Raw genomic sequence first — 14,470 nt, forward strand, 5'->3', positions numbered from 1 at the left:
TCCATCTTCCGTTCCGCTTATCCTCACTAGGGTCGCAGGCATGCTGGAGCCTATCCCAGCTGACTCTGGGTGAGAGGCGGGTTACACCCTGAACTGGTCGCTAGCCAATCGCAGGGGACATTTAAACAAACAACCATTCACACTCACATTCACACCTACGTGCAAATTAGAGTTTTTAATTAAACCGGAGTACCCGGGGTCCACTCCATATCACTGCAAAAATAAATCATCTTACATACTTCCCTCTCTTAAAATATAATGTCTACAGTACATTTCAAATAGAAACATATCACAGAGGCTTTTCAGAAAAATAAATCATTTTACAATATCACTAAGCGGAGGAAAAGAAAATGTGTATGAGTCCCATGATTATTTTATTTGTTACTTGGCTGTTTAACCTGTGTTGTCTTTAAGATTGGTACTGCCTTTCTGAATTGACTTGAATATTTGGACTCAAGCAAAAAAATCAGTGTTAGTTGGCAGTTATTTTTAATGTAAGTTAGAATAGCAGCAATTTTTAATGTTATAACAAACAAAAAAATGACAAAGAAATCTGTTAAATTAGTGAACAGACAATATCTCAATGGACAGTTTTCGCGTTTTCGGGGTACTGTATATCAATGTAAACATTGGATGGACGAGGATAGAATTGCCCAGTAATATATGATGTGAAGATGTCTTTTTCACCTGTGGGGAAACGCACAGAAACTACTGAAGCCTATTGAGAAGGACTCGGCGAGCAAGAAAAAGAGAGGTTTTTCGGTATTCCTGCTTTCACCTCTTTGTCCTACCTGTTCTGTCAAGCTACCTGCAATACCGTGAGCTTTCCCACAATACCGCAATAATTATCGTGCTGTGAAATTAATACCGTGATAAAACCAAAGCTTGAGCTATATCAAACATTTAGGTGCACTTGACTGAAAAGAGCAAGCTCAAGTTTGCCACGGGCAAGCAAACATTTTAGGGCACTAGCCTGAAAAGTTAACTTCCAGCCCTGAAAACCATTCTCAACTTTACAGATAATGATTTAAGTCAGATTTTATTTTGAATTGTTACTGAAGTGTGTAACGACACGTCCAGAGGAGAGAGAGTGAGTATATTGGTAGAAGGATGATGAGGATGGAGCTGCCAGGCAAGAGAGCTAGAGGAAGACCAAAGAGAAGGTTGATGGATGTCGTGAGGGAAGACATGATGGCAGTTGGTGTTCGAGAGGAGGATGCAGGAGATAGGCTCTCATGGAAAAGGATGACGCGCTATGGCGACCCCTAACGGGACAAGCCGAAAGGAAAAGAAGAAGAAGACTGAAGTGTGTAACGAGCAGATTAGCACACAGCAGTAGAAAACACCACCCAGTTCTTCTATGGTGGACTGATGGCTTGTGTGTTATAAAAGCGTTACATATGATGTCAGTTCCAACTCTTAAAAAAAAAAAAAAAAAAAAACTTTTGTTCTTGGAGTTAATATTTTATGTAATTTGTAATTGTGATCTGTCATTTTCTGTTTTTTTAGGTGGCCAGTCTGATAGAGTGGGGGGAGTATTTCGTTTTCCATGTGATGTCCCGTGAGTTCCAGCTCGAACATCCAAAGCCCTCGATCATCTGCCAGCACGGCGTTGATCGGCGCATCTGTGACGCGAAGGTATTTTGCTTTCCATAAAATTTGTGGACTATTTAGTGTTTTTTTTTTTTTTTTCTTCTCAGTCCTTCTCCACCTGTCCAGCTTTACTCTATACATTAGCTAGTTGTGTCATATGGATGATACTTTTTGTGCAGATGTAATATTTTTTTAAAGGTGCCAACAGAATAAAAATAAAATTCTATATACATAACATAGGTCAAAATTAGTCTGTGCCCTTGTTTTTTACATCTACAGAGGTGTGAAAAAGTATTTTCCCTCACCATTCCTGATTTCAAAATTTTTTGAATGTTTGTCACACTTGTTTCCTCGTCGTTTCCTCAACAGTATGGTTTCATGCCTAGAAAGAGTACCACAGATGCATTATTTGCCTTAAGGATGTTGATGGAAAATTACAGAGAAGGTCAGAAGGAGCTACACTGTGTTTTTGTGGATCTAGAGAAAGCCTACAACAGAGTACGCAGAGAGGAACTGTGGTACGGCATGCGGAAGTCTGGAGTGGCAGAGAAGTATATTAGAATAATACAGGACATGTACGAGGGCAGCAGAAAAGTGGTGAGGTGTGCTGTACATGTGATAGAGGAGTTTGAGGTGGAGGTGGGACTGCATCAGGGAACAGCCCTGAGCCCCTTCCTGTTTGCAGTGGTAATGGATAGGCTGACAGATGAAGTTAGACTGGAATCCCCGTGGACCATGATGTTCGCAGACATTGTGATCTGCAGTGAAAGCAGGGAGCAGGTGGAGGAAGTTAGAAAGATGGAGGCGTGCACTGGAAACGAGAGGAATGAAGATTAGCCGAAGTAAGACAGAATATATGTGCATGAGTGAGGCTACAGGGAGAAGAGATAGGGTGGAGGACTTTAAATATTTGGGGTCAAAAGTCCAGAGCAATGGTGAGTGTGGTCAGGAAATGAAGAAATGGGTCCAAGCAGGTTAGAAAGGGTGGAGGAAGGTGTCAGGTGTGTTATGTGACAGAAGAATCTCTGCAAGGATGAAGGGCAAAGTTTATAAAACAGTGGTGAGGCCAGCCATAATGTACGGATTAGAGACACTGAAGAGACATTGGAGGAAGCAGAGCTGGAGGTGGCGGAAATTAAGATGTTGAGGTTCGCTCTAGGAGTGACCAGGTTGGATAAAAGTTTAAATAAGCTCATCAGAGGGACAGCCAAGGTTCGATGTTTTGGAGACAAAGTTAGGGAGAGCAGACTTCGATGGTTTGGACACGTCCAGAGGAGAGAGAGTGAGTATATTGTAGATGGATGATGAGGATGGCGCTGCAAGGCAAGAGAATAAGAGGAAGACCAAAGAGAAGGTTGATGGATGTAGTGAGGGAAGACATGAGGGCAGTTGCTGTTAGAGAGGAGGATGCAGGAGATAGGCTTACATGGAAAAGGATGACACGCTGTGGCGACCCCTATCGTTTCCTCGTCATCAAACAAATGTAAATATTAGTCAAAGACAACTCAAGTAAACACAAAATGCAGTTTTTAAATGTTTTTCTTTTAAATTATTAAGGGAGAAAAAAAGTCCAAACCTATATGGCCCTGTGTGAAAAAGCGATTGGCCCCTAAACCTAATAACTGGTTGGGCCAACCTTAGTAGCAACAACTGCAGTCAAGCGTTGGCGATAACTTGCAATGCGTCTCTTACTGCGCTGTGGAGGAATTGTGGCCCACTCATCTTTGTAGAATTGTTGTAGTTCAGCCACATTGGAGGGTTTTCAAGCATGAACTGCCTTTTTAAGGTCATGTCACGCATCTTAATAGGATTCAGGTCAGAACTTTGACTAGGCCACTCCAAAGTCTTCATTTTGTTGTTCTTCAGCTGATCAGTGTTGTACAAGCTGATGTGTTTTGGATCACTGTGTTTTGGAACACTGACTTTAACAGATGCAAGTGACGCCTGCAGTTCTTTGAATGTTGTTGTGGGGTCGTTTGTGACCTCTTGGATGAGTCATCGCTGTACTCTTGGGGTCATTTTGGTCGGCCGTCCACTCCTTGGAAGGTTCACCATTGTTCTATGGTTTTGCAATTTGTGGATAATGGTTCTGTGGCTGGAGTCTCAAAGCTTTAGAAATGGCTTTATAACCTTTTTCCACACTGATAGATCTCAATTACTTTCTTTCTCATTTGTTCCTGAATTTCTTTAGATCTCAGTATGATGTCTAGCTTTTGAGGATCTTTTGGTCTACTTCACTTTGTCATGCAGGTCCTATTTAAATGCCAGGGAGTTAGCTTAGCTGCTAGTTAGCAGTAGCTGGCTAGCTCTCGTCCATCTGCCACGATGTGTTGAATGAGTCGTACATAACTTTATCCAATTATCCAGTCGCAGTCTGCCAAGAACGTTCATGCAGCTCCTCGGGCACGGCCGTTGAATGCCTCGTTCTACGGAGATTATCATCTCGGGGGAGAGATCGACTTCAGTTACTAACTGTACAACTGCACATATGCACATGCGTGCTAAGTCAAGATGGCGGAGGACTTAAACAAAGGAAGTTATGTGGCTTCACAGCATTGCCGCTCGTCAGTATAAAATACGTGCTGTGTTATTCTTTGATTCGTTTTGAGTCGATTGCGCAATATATGATTCGGGATTTGTTTTGTTCAAGCGGACTTGTGAGTGAATCCAAAACACCACTCACTCGTTCTTAGCTCAACAAAATATCCTCCTGTCTTTTACTTCACCCACTTGACATGTCCCCTCCTCTGTGAGGTTGTGACCTGTGAGTAGTGGGCGTATAATCCAACGCTTGATGAATTCTGCTTAACAATGATAGTAATACACCCAAACAAATTATCTAGTTCCTTGTGCGTGTTAACCCTTAAAGTTAGTATGTCTTTGCCACAACCACTGTAAACCATAAATTATATTGTTGTGTTTTAGCTAACTTGCTTGCCGGGTCACTGTCGAACTTCGGAGGAGATCAAGTACACCATGACGCGACTGGCCATGGACGGAGTGGACCTGTTTATTGTTGAACATGGCTGCGCTGCTAACATCAAAGTATTTAGCCCCTCACTTATTATTCTATTAAATTTGAAATATACCACAGAGCGCTCTCCACTGTCACACATTTTTAAAATTAGTTGTCCATTTACTTTGCATAGAAAGAACAAACTATATTTTGAAGAAGTTGTAGTGTCCCAATATTTTTTTATAACCCACCCACTACAAACATCTGTCATTGTAAAATATCCTACTTTTTCCCAGACGGGTATTTTACGTGTGGCCAACTGCAACCTACATAACCAGGCAGTGGGAGAGGGCATCAGCGCTGTGGTGCAAGACCTAAACATCCAACAGTACATCGAGCAGCAACAGCAGCACAGTGAGACGAGCAGGCTGCTGCCAGCTGGGCAGGGGCAAGGTCCAGGTCAGCCACTCAGTCTCTGCCAGCCCCTAGTGATGAGACGCTCTGTCTGGCTGGAGGCAGGTTCAGTCAACCTGAACCTCATCACCGCAGACATTGCCCTGGCTGCTGACCACTCAGCCAAATGTGAAGTCCAGAGGCAATTTCTGGAACTACATGACACACAGACCAAAAGGTACATAAACACAATCTGTCATTTGCTGCTTGCCTGCCAACTGCAGCCTTTCAACATTGCAGTATTGCTATTGTTATTTTGAGATGGATTAGCAGTTGATGTGTTTTCCTCATCCTTCTTTCAAGACTCTGGTTCCTGTGGCCCGAAGAAGCTGGCATTCGAAACAAGCGCAGCAGGAATCGCTGCGGCTGCCTTGGAGGCTGCAGGTTTTTTGGAGGAACCAATATGGGTTTGGACTTCTTCAAATTGGAAGAGATGACACCCTCCTCCTCGTCTGCATTCTCTTCCTCTAGCACTGAGTCAGATATGTGCTATGGGCAGTCTTTGCTTCAGCCTGGAGAGTGGATTATGACCAAGGAAACACCCAAAGTGGATGGTAGGAATTGATAACATTAAATGTGATACGTGAAGACTCATGTCTGCTCCCATACGTTCAGAAATACTGTAAACCTTTTATCAGCACTATATGTAATAGGCCTTGTTTTCTAGTTACGTGCAAATCAATGTTTTTTTTTTTTCAGGAAGGGTTGTTGGGCTGAAAACGGATACACACTCACCCTGCCTCCCTCCTGAAGTGCCTGAGAGGCGTGGTCAGCAGCACCTTAGTCTCCAGGTACCCCAACGGTCTCACAGCTCTGCCTCCTCCTCTGAGGAGAATAGTTCCTGCAGTGCGGCCTTGCCCCTGCTGGCTGGAGAAAGGGAAACCCCCTCGCCAAGCGTTGAACAACGCATGTTTCTTGTGAATGGCAAAAGTCCTGTTGAGTGAGTAGCATGGAGAATGCTTTTGATTGTGATATGTGTTTAAAGAAGGTATAATATTTGATCAATTTTAGCACTGCAGTGTGATTTCCAGATTTACACATTTATTTTGGTTTTCTTTAAATGTGCCACTTGTGCCTGTGACTCTTACAGTACGTTCAGTGATATTCCGGAGGGCTCACCCATTTCACCCAACAACTCCCAGGAACGCACCTCCGTGCGCTCACCCCTTTGCTCTCCCATCAAGCGCCAGTCCTCAGTACACTCTAGTCGATTAGGCAGCACCAAGAGCTTGTCAGCTGCTGTTTTCAATGACAGGCCTCCCCCAGTACTGTCTGGAGGTGTCCAGTTCAGCGTTGATGTTTCCCGCAGTGACGAGAACGTCCTGGATTCACCACGTCAACGTCGAAGCTATGGCTCCTTCCCCTTTACACCCTCAGCTGACTCCAACACCTTCCATCAGTACCGATCCGCAGACTCCAGCATGTCGGTTGCTGACAGCGAAGCCTACTTCTCTGCCGCTGAAGAGTTTGAACCGATCAGCAGTGCTGATGAGGGTCCAGGGACGTACCCGGGGCGGAAAAAGAGGAGAAGGCAACAGATGCAGCAACCACCACAGCCTCCTTATTACATGGACAACTACAGGTCAGCTCGATCCTATAATTAAAAGTAATGCAAGCTACTCGACTACTTGCTTCAGTGGTGCTTTTCAGGAAGCCTAGACAATTACGACATTAGAACAGAGGGAAAGACTTAAAGTAAGGTTAAGTATTGAGCCAGGATATTGATCGTGTCTAAACAGCATATTGTAACATGAGAAAGATTTTCACCTGTCAGAGCAGTTGAATTATTAAATTTCATTTGACTGTAAAAAACATTCCCAGATTTTATAGTTTATAAACTCACAGTTTGAGTACCTTCAAATTGGAAAACATTGCGTAATGGCAAGCAATCCTTACTTGCATGACAATAATCCATCCATCCATTTTCTGGACCGCTTATCCTCACTTGGGTCACAGGCATGCTGGACCCTATCCCAGCTATCTTGTGGCGAGAGGCGGGGTACACCCTGAACTGGTCGCCAGCCAATCGCAGGGCACATAAGCAAACAACCATTCACACTCACATTCACACCTACGGGCAATTTAGACTCTAAATTTTCGAGTCTTCAATCAACCTACCACGCATGTTTTTGGGATGTGGGAGGAAACCGGAGTGCCCGGAGAAAAGCCACAGAGGCACAGAGAGAACATGCAAACTCCAGACAGGCGAGGCCGGGATTTGAATCCCGGTACTCAGAACTGTGAGGCAGATGTGCTAACCAGTCCTCACCGTGCCATCTGCATGACAATAATACTTGTTAAATATATTGAATACACAATTCACAGCATACATAAATTGTTGGCTGGTCTATTTTGTAATCATGATAGTGACACTTTTATGTTTTAATCCCCTTTTAGTGCAGACTTTGAACCGTCCATTGCTTAACAGCTGTTATTCATTACTTTGAGTCGATCAATCTGGAGAGAAGGGATGTCGGATTGGAGCGTAAATATGTATGACCCATTAGCTGCCACAACATGAACTGCAGGTTGGCCGTGAAAATTGGACATCACTTTTCTTTTCCGAACATGTTGTCATTTTCTATTACCTCCAGTGTAAACAAAGTTATTCATATTTTGATCAGTGTACGGTAATCGTAAGTATAACCAATTCAACGCAGCAATGTTTCTGCTGTTGCAGCAGTCTGTGTAATCAGAATCATCTTTATTTGCCAAGTATGTCCAAAAAACACACAAGGAATTTGTCTCCGGTAGTTGGAGCCGCTCTAGTACGACAACAGACAGTCAATTGACAGAGAACAGTTTTGAGACATAAAGACCTTGACAAAAAAAAGTCACTGAGCAATAAAGGGTTAATAGTTATGTGGTAATGCCAGTACATTTTTATTTATTTTTTTGACAATTGTGCAAAAGATGCAGAGTCCTCTAGCACTTAGAGCATTTCGAATGACTAATATTGCAATAGTCCGGTGCAATGACCATTGTGTAAAGGGCGCCGAGACTTCAAGGAGTGTATGCGGTTTAAAGTGACGAGTAGCGCGATAATCTGGGACAATGTTGGTTGTGAAAAAGCATAAAATATTAGAAATAAATAAAAGGGCTCACACGGGAATTTAATATTACGGCTGTATTGCTAATTGATGCCAATTGTACAGACAAAATCGATGTGACAGGCTGTCAGGGAAATGAGGTAATAATGCAATTTATGTGAATTGATGACACTTAAAATTACATATTTCAAGGTCCCCTTCAATAATTTTTTTTAAATTTAATTTTTGTAACCTTTGTTGTCCTTTTTATCTTGTTTGCATGATATTTTTAGTTGCAATTACCCAAAATATCCTTTTTCAAGCTAATTGGTCTTTTCCGTCTGGCATTTGAGATGATCGGATTTCTCATTATTATAAGACTTGCAAATGAGCTTTGTGCGGATTGGATCGCTCGTCTTCCCCAATTTAGACATGGAAAACAGCTTGCCTCTGATTGGTCCATATCATGACGTCTGCTTTGCAAAGAAGGTTGGGGCGGCTGAGCATTTATGCAACGTTCAGCCTCGGGCCCTTCGCAAGAGTTTGATCGCATTGTAACACATTGTGGTTTCATTTGCACCACATTGATATGCTCCTCCCACTTCAGTCCCCTTCAGCTGGTCGTCTGCTTGCTCGCATCCGGCGCTTATGTGCTGTAGGCCACGGCTAGTGCGTCAATTCACCCTGGCAGGTTCCATTGTTTTGTTTTTTCTTCTCAGTTCTACTTACCATTCTAGTCGCGCAACTCTGGCAGCCCGTGACGAGTGCCCACAGTGGCCAGCGGGAAACCAGTCCCTCGTTACAGTCGTTGTGAAGCACAATTCACCAAGCATTGGATTGTTGGCCCGCTAATAGGGAACGTGAGCTGAAAGGGGATGTGGGTCAAAATTAAAAGTGAGGGACATTTTGATGTTAGACAGGTCCTCCGCTCCCATTCATTGGAACTGAACCTACCGAAAAGCTCGAGCCAGCCAAGTGTTCATGGGACGTCGCGTCCGTTGATGTATTACTATGATTGTGAAGCACAATTCACCAAGTGTTGGATTGCTGGCCCACTAAAAGGTCCTCCGCTCCCATTCATTGGAACTGAACCTACCGAAAAGCTCGAGCCAGCCAAGTGTTCATGGGACGTCGCGTCCGTTGATGTATTACTATGATTCTGAAGCACAATTCACCAAGTGTTGGATTGCTGGCCCACTAAAAGGGAATGTGATCTGAAAGGGGACATGGGTGCAAAATAAAAGAGAGATCTTTTGAGGTTATGTTCGGTACCATGATGATCATCGCTGGTGACAATGAATGCAAGGTTTGCCATTTCATCGACTGTTGCGGAAATGCCGTGTTGACGTTCAGCTGAGTGGAGTTGATGGGTACCAACCACTAAGTGGGCAGGTACTTGGATACTAATTGACAAAACTACATCACACTGCCAGCGATTTGAAATCCACCCGTTTTGCAAGCCATATGCCGTTTATTTACTTTTGCATTCAATCGCCAAACTGCATCCAGTTCAATCCAAATTTATTGGAACGGCAAGGTCAATTCCTTTGTTTTTGTTGTATAGTGAAGACATTTGGGTTTCAGATCAAAAGATGAATGTGAGACAAACGTTCAGAATTCCAGCTTTCATTTCATGGTATTTACATGTAGGTGTGTTAAACAACTCAGGACAGAGCACCTTTTGTTTGAAACCACCCGCTTTCCAAGTGAGCAAAGGTATTGGAACAGAAATGATTAAATGAACTTAAAGTGAATAACATTTAATATTTGATGGAATAACGCTTACTTGCAATAACTGTATCAAGCCTGCGACCCATTGACTTCACCAGACTGTTGCATTCTTCATTTGAAATGCATTTCCAGGCCTTTACTGCAGCCTCATTCAGTTCTTGTTTGTTTCTGGGGGTTTCTCCCTTCAGTCTCCTCTTCAGGAGGTAAAATGCATGCTCTATTGGGTTAAGGTCCGGTGATTGACTTGGCCAGTCTCAGACCTTCCACTTTTTCACCCTGATGAAGTCCTTTGTTGTTTTGGGTTATTATCTTGTTGCATGATGAAGCTTCTCCCGATTAGTTTGGATGCCTTTTTCTGTAAATTGCCAGACAAAAGGGTTAGCCAACCTCCACAAGGCAGGGGTGAATATATCACAATCCATGGTTAGAAGGAGACTTTGAGAGAAGAAATATCTAAGCCATACCACAAGATGCAAACCACTCAGCAGCAAAATGAATCGGAAGGCCAGTTTGGATTTTGCATAGAAGTACAGAGATGAGCCACAAAAGTTTTGGAGCAAAGTTTTCTGGACTGATGAGACCAAGATTAACCTCTACCAAAGTGATGGAAAGGCCAAGTTATGGAGAAAGAAAGGATCTGCTTATGAACCAAAACACACGAGCTCATCTGTGAAACATGGTGGAGGTAATGTCGTGGCCTGGGCTTGCATGGCTGCTTCTGGAATGGGCTCACTAGTCATTATTGATAATGTAACTCATGATGGTAGCAGCAGAATGAATTATGTAGTCTACAAAACCATTTTGTCCGGCAATTTACAGAAAAATGCATCCAAACTAATCACGAAACACTTCATCATGCAACAAGACGACCCAAAACAGACTGCCAACATAACAAAGGACTTCATCAGGGGGAAAAAGTGGACGGTGGAAGGAAAGTGGAAGACTGGCCAACTCGATCACCAGACCTTAACCCAATAGAACATGCATTTTACCTTCTGAAGAGGAAACTGAAGGGAGAACCGCCAACCTGTTGCTCCACCTGTCACATTTTCAGTCTACTTGACTGCTTGCCTTTCATTTAAATTGATAAAGTCAAAGTGTTATCTGCTACATATGTGATGAGACTGTGATGACAGCACACATTAATTAGTTGATTAAATTTGTAGTTAATTAGATTGAAATCTTGATAACAATTTGGCAGTAATGCAACTTAATAAATAAAACGTTTTACCATTGTAACTTAACTTTATGCTTAAATATTTTTCATCTTGCTTAGCCGGAGCTCCATCTACCACAGTGTTGAAGGTCCTCTCACTTATGTCCTCAATGGGGAGATCATTACTGAACCCCGTCCTCTGCCTCTGCCGCCAATGCTGCCCCCACTGCCTTCCCAGCCTCTGCCAAGCCACATATCCCAGGCCTCCTTTGTATCTGCTCTGGCCATGGAGGACGAGAGCTCGGTGGAGGCCGAAAAGACGGCAGAACCTGGCCCAGTAACAAGACAACCCCACGTGATGGCATGCTACCAGAACTACCTGGCCCACTATCAGGTGAAATGTTCATCACCCATAATTGTGTCATGCCTCCTCAAAATCCTGATTATACTGCGCATTAAGATTCTGATTTGGACAACTTTATGGTGCCCAGTGCAGGGAATTTATTTTCAGCTTCCAGGTCCAAGTACACATTCAGCCTTAACAAACACCTAATAAAAAGGTCATAGAAGAGGCTGGAAAGTTGCGATAAATCAGGGGTACTGAAATATACATCTCCAAGGTCTGCAAATAATTTTTTCAATGAGTTGAAGGTCCATTTATCGAGTTTGGTCACGCCACAGGCGATAGTGCTGTAATATTCAAAACATATAATTTTCACCTAAAACAACAAAGATCTGAAATAAAAAAATATATATAGTTTAGATTTTTATCCATCCATCCATTTTCCGTAACGCTTATCCCCAGTAGGATCGCGGGCGGGCTGGACCCTATCCCAGCTGACTCTGGGCAAGAGATAGGGTACACCCTGATCTGGTAACCAGCCAATTGCAGGGCACATACAAACAAACAATCATTCGCACTCACATGCACACTTATGGACAATTTAGTCTTCAATTAACCTGCCATGCATGTTTTGGGGATGTCGGCAGAAACTGGAGTAAACCACGCAGGCATGGGGAGAACATGCAAACTCCACACAGGCGGTTTGAGTTTTACACAAGTTAAAATAAATAGTTGAATAAAACTGTTATGAATCAAAACAAGTATATTAAGAGGGGGACAAGAACAAGTTTCTTTTTAGATATAAACACAAAGAACTACAATAAAGAAGGAATTATACATTGGGGTATCACACTTCGAGTGTGAGAAAGAATAACCAATAATAACAACAATCAAATGACATCAAGAACGCTATGAATGTTAAGTTCACAACATTTGCACAGTTAATATTCTGAAAGACAAAGCATACTACCTCTGGAAATATCTTACTTCACAATCGATACGTGTAACTTTGACTCATCAATGTCATGTAAAACTGTCATTTTTGCACATCCGAATGGAATTTATAATCTGGTACATACAAGTTGAAAACTGAGTTGCACGTTCTGCCTCCCTCAGCCACTTCGACCTTACATACACAACCAATCGGCTGCTCGTCTGTGCACTGAGCTATGAAGCGTGGCTTGCGGCCATACAACGAGAACGCCCAGTCTCCAGTATGGGGGACACAAATAGGGCCGGGGTCTGACTCTTTAGTACCCCTGCTATGGATAAATCATCTTCTTTTCCTTTCGGCTTGTCTCGTTAGGGGTCACCACAGCGCGTCATCCTTTTCCATGTTAAGCCTTTCTTCTGCATCCTACGCTCTCACACAAATCGCCCTCATGTCTTTCCTCACTACATCTGTTAACCTTCTCTCAGGTCTGGCTCGAGCTCTCTTGCCTGGCAGCCCCATCCTCATCATCCTTCTACCAAAATACTATCTCTCCCTCCTCTGGACATGTCCAAACCATCGAAGTCTGCTCTCTCTAACTTTGCCTCCAAAACATCTAACCTTTGGTGTCCCTCTGATAAACTATAGATGAGCAGCAAAAGATAAATAAATAAAAATACTGAAAACCTGCCTCTAAAACAACTAGTCAAATAAAAGATTAATTAAAAATAAATTATTTTAAATGAGTGTTAATGTTGAGCATCTACTACCTGCTTTATTGTGTTGTGGCTTGTTTTGCTGTTCTGTCCGCTGTGAAAACATTCCATTGTGGCTTTCATTTTCACCAAAGCAAGTAAAATGATCATGCATATTTAAATGACTGTTTAGTTTAGTTTACAATGTAAGGTTCCCCATTGTAGCAACAAAAGTGATGTCATATTATCGATATATAAGGAATAAGATCCAACTGTTGTGTATGTGTGCTGTGCATTCTATTTTCTGTAAGGTGTCCAATTGGTCTGTCAAGCAGCCCACCAATAAGAGGACCTCCAAATCTTCTCTACACCGTCCCTTAGATCTTGACACGCCCACAAGTGAAGAAAGCTCAGCCTCCTTTGACCAGCTCTCTGTTCCAAGCTTTAAGGTTTTTGTTTTTTATCCTATCAGGATAGTCAATTCAATGTAATTAAAATGTACTTTGTGCAACCACTATACACCAGTATATTAATACTGAGAAAACTATTTCAGGTGATAAAACACGGCCTCTCAGCCACTTCACTGTTAGATAGAGGACTTCAGCGCATGGGTGATAACAACAGGTATTTAAGCCACTAATATTTGTTTTGTATATATAATATTCTGCAGCCTTCTCTTTGTGTCGTCAGTAACATCCACTGATTTTATTTGTACCAAAAAATAAAATTTATATTTTGTTTTTCTCCAGTACGCCATATACTCCCCTGGATAAGAGAGCTATGGAGAATACTGATGAGGATGCAACGACGGATGACTGGTCTCTTGAGCACCCTTTAGCTCAGACCAGGACCACAGCCATAGTGGAGGTGAAGGGGGCCATCAATGTCGTGCTTACACCCCTCGTAGCTGAATCCCTGGACAGGTAGCAAACAGTCTTTCATAATGGTTTTGAAAATCGTCTCAATAAAATGGAACTGATCAAAAAGACATCGGTGCACGCCAGTGGCAATATTTCATTGCTCATTACCTCTGAAAACCACTTAACAATTGGTCCGTGAGTTGTGATGACGTCTTGAGATTGCTTGGGGTGTTGCCACTATCGCTACTGACGAGGTATTTATTGCTATGAACTACTGCTGTAAAATGAAATTCTTTTGAAATGACTTACTATCCTACAGCCCATTCTTGTATTTTGTTGGTTTCAGGTACATAGAGTCTATGGTCCACTTTGCCAGTATCCGTCATCCTGCAGCCATTCTAGATGACCTGCATGGGAAGGTTCTCAATGAGGCTTATCAGATCAGTAAATCTACAGTTACTGAATCTGTAAGTAAAACAAAGTGCAACCCCAATTCCAATGAAGTTGGGACATTGTCCATCCATCCATCCGTCCATTTTCTGAGCCTCTTATCCTCACAAGGGTCGCGGGAGTGCTGGAGCCCTATCCCAGCTATCATCGGGCAGGAGGCGGGGTACACCCTGAACTGGTTGCCAGCCAATCGCAGGGCACACATAAACAAACAACCATTCACACTCACATTCACACCTAGGGGCAATTTATAGACTTCAATTAACCTACCAT

General features: G+C 42.8%; 1 protein-coding gene across 1 annotated transcript in view; it reads left to right on the plus strand.

Moving 5' to 3' along the window:
- Positions 1–14,470, plus strand: part of kiaa1109 (KIAA1109 ortholog) — a 156,593-nt gene that overhangs the window by 45,845 nt on the left and 96,278 nt on the right. Inside the window, exons 23-33 of the mRNA XM_061795581.1 lie at positions 1,510–1,638; positions 4,519–4,638; positions 4,846–5,180; positions 5,306–5,556; positions 5,702–5,942; positions 6,093–6,584; positions 11,039–11,312; positions 13,199–13,336; positions 13,441–13,511; positions 13,637–13,810; positions 14,094–14,214. Of these exons, the coding sequence (XP_061651565.1) occupies positions 1,510–1,638; positions 4,519–4,638; positions 4,846–5,180; positions 5,306–5,556; positions 5,702–5,942; positions 6,093–6,584; positions 11,039–11,312; positions 13,199–13,336; positions 13,441–13,511; positions 13,637–13,810; positions 14,094–14,214 (2,346 nt within the window). The remainder of the gene's footprint in view (positions 1–1,509; positions 1,639–4,518; positions 4,639–4,845; positions 5,181–5,305; positions 5,557–5,701; positions 5,943–6,092; positions 6,585–11,038; positions 11,313–13,198; positions 13,337–13,440; positions 13,512–13,636; positions 13,811–14,093; positions 14,215–14,470) is intronic.

The sequence above is a fragment of the Phyllopteryx taeniolatus genome, chromosome 13 (assembly GCF_024500385.1).
Source record: "Phyllopteryx taeniolatus isolate TA_2022b chromosome 13, UOR_Ptae_1.2, whole genome shotgun sequence".
Lineage (NCBI taxonomy): Eukaryota > Metazoa > Chordata > Actinopteri > Syngnathiformes > Syngnathidae > Phyllopteryx > Phyllopteryx taeniolatus.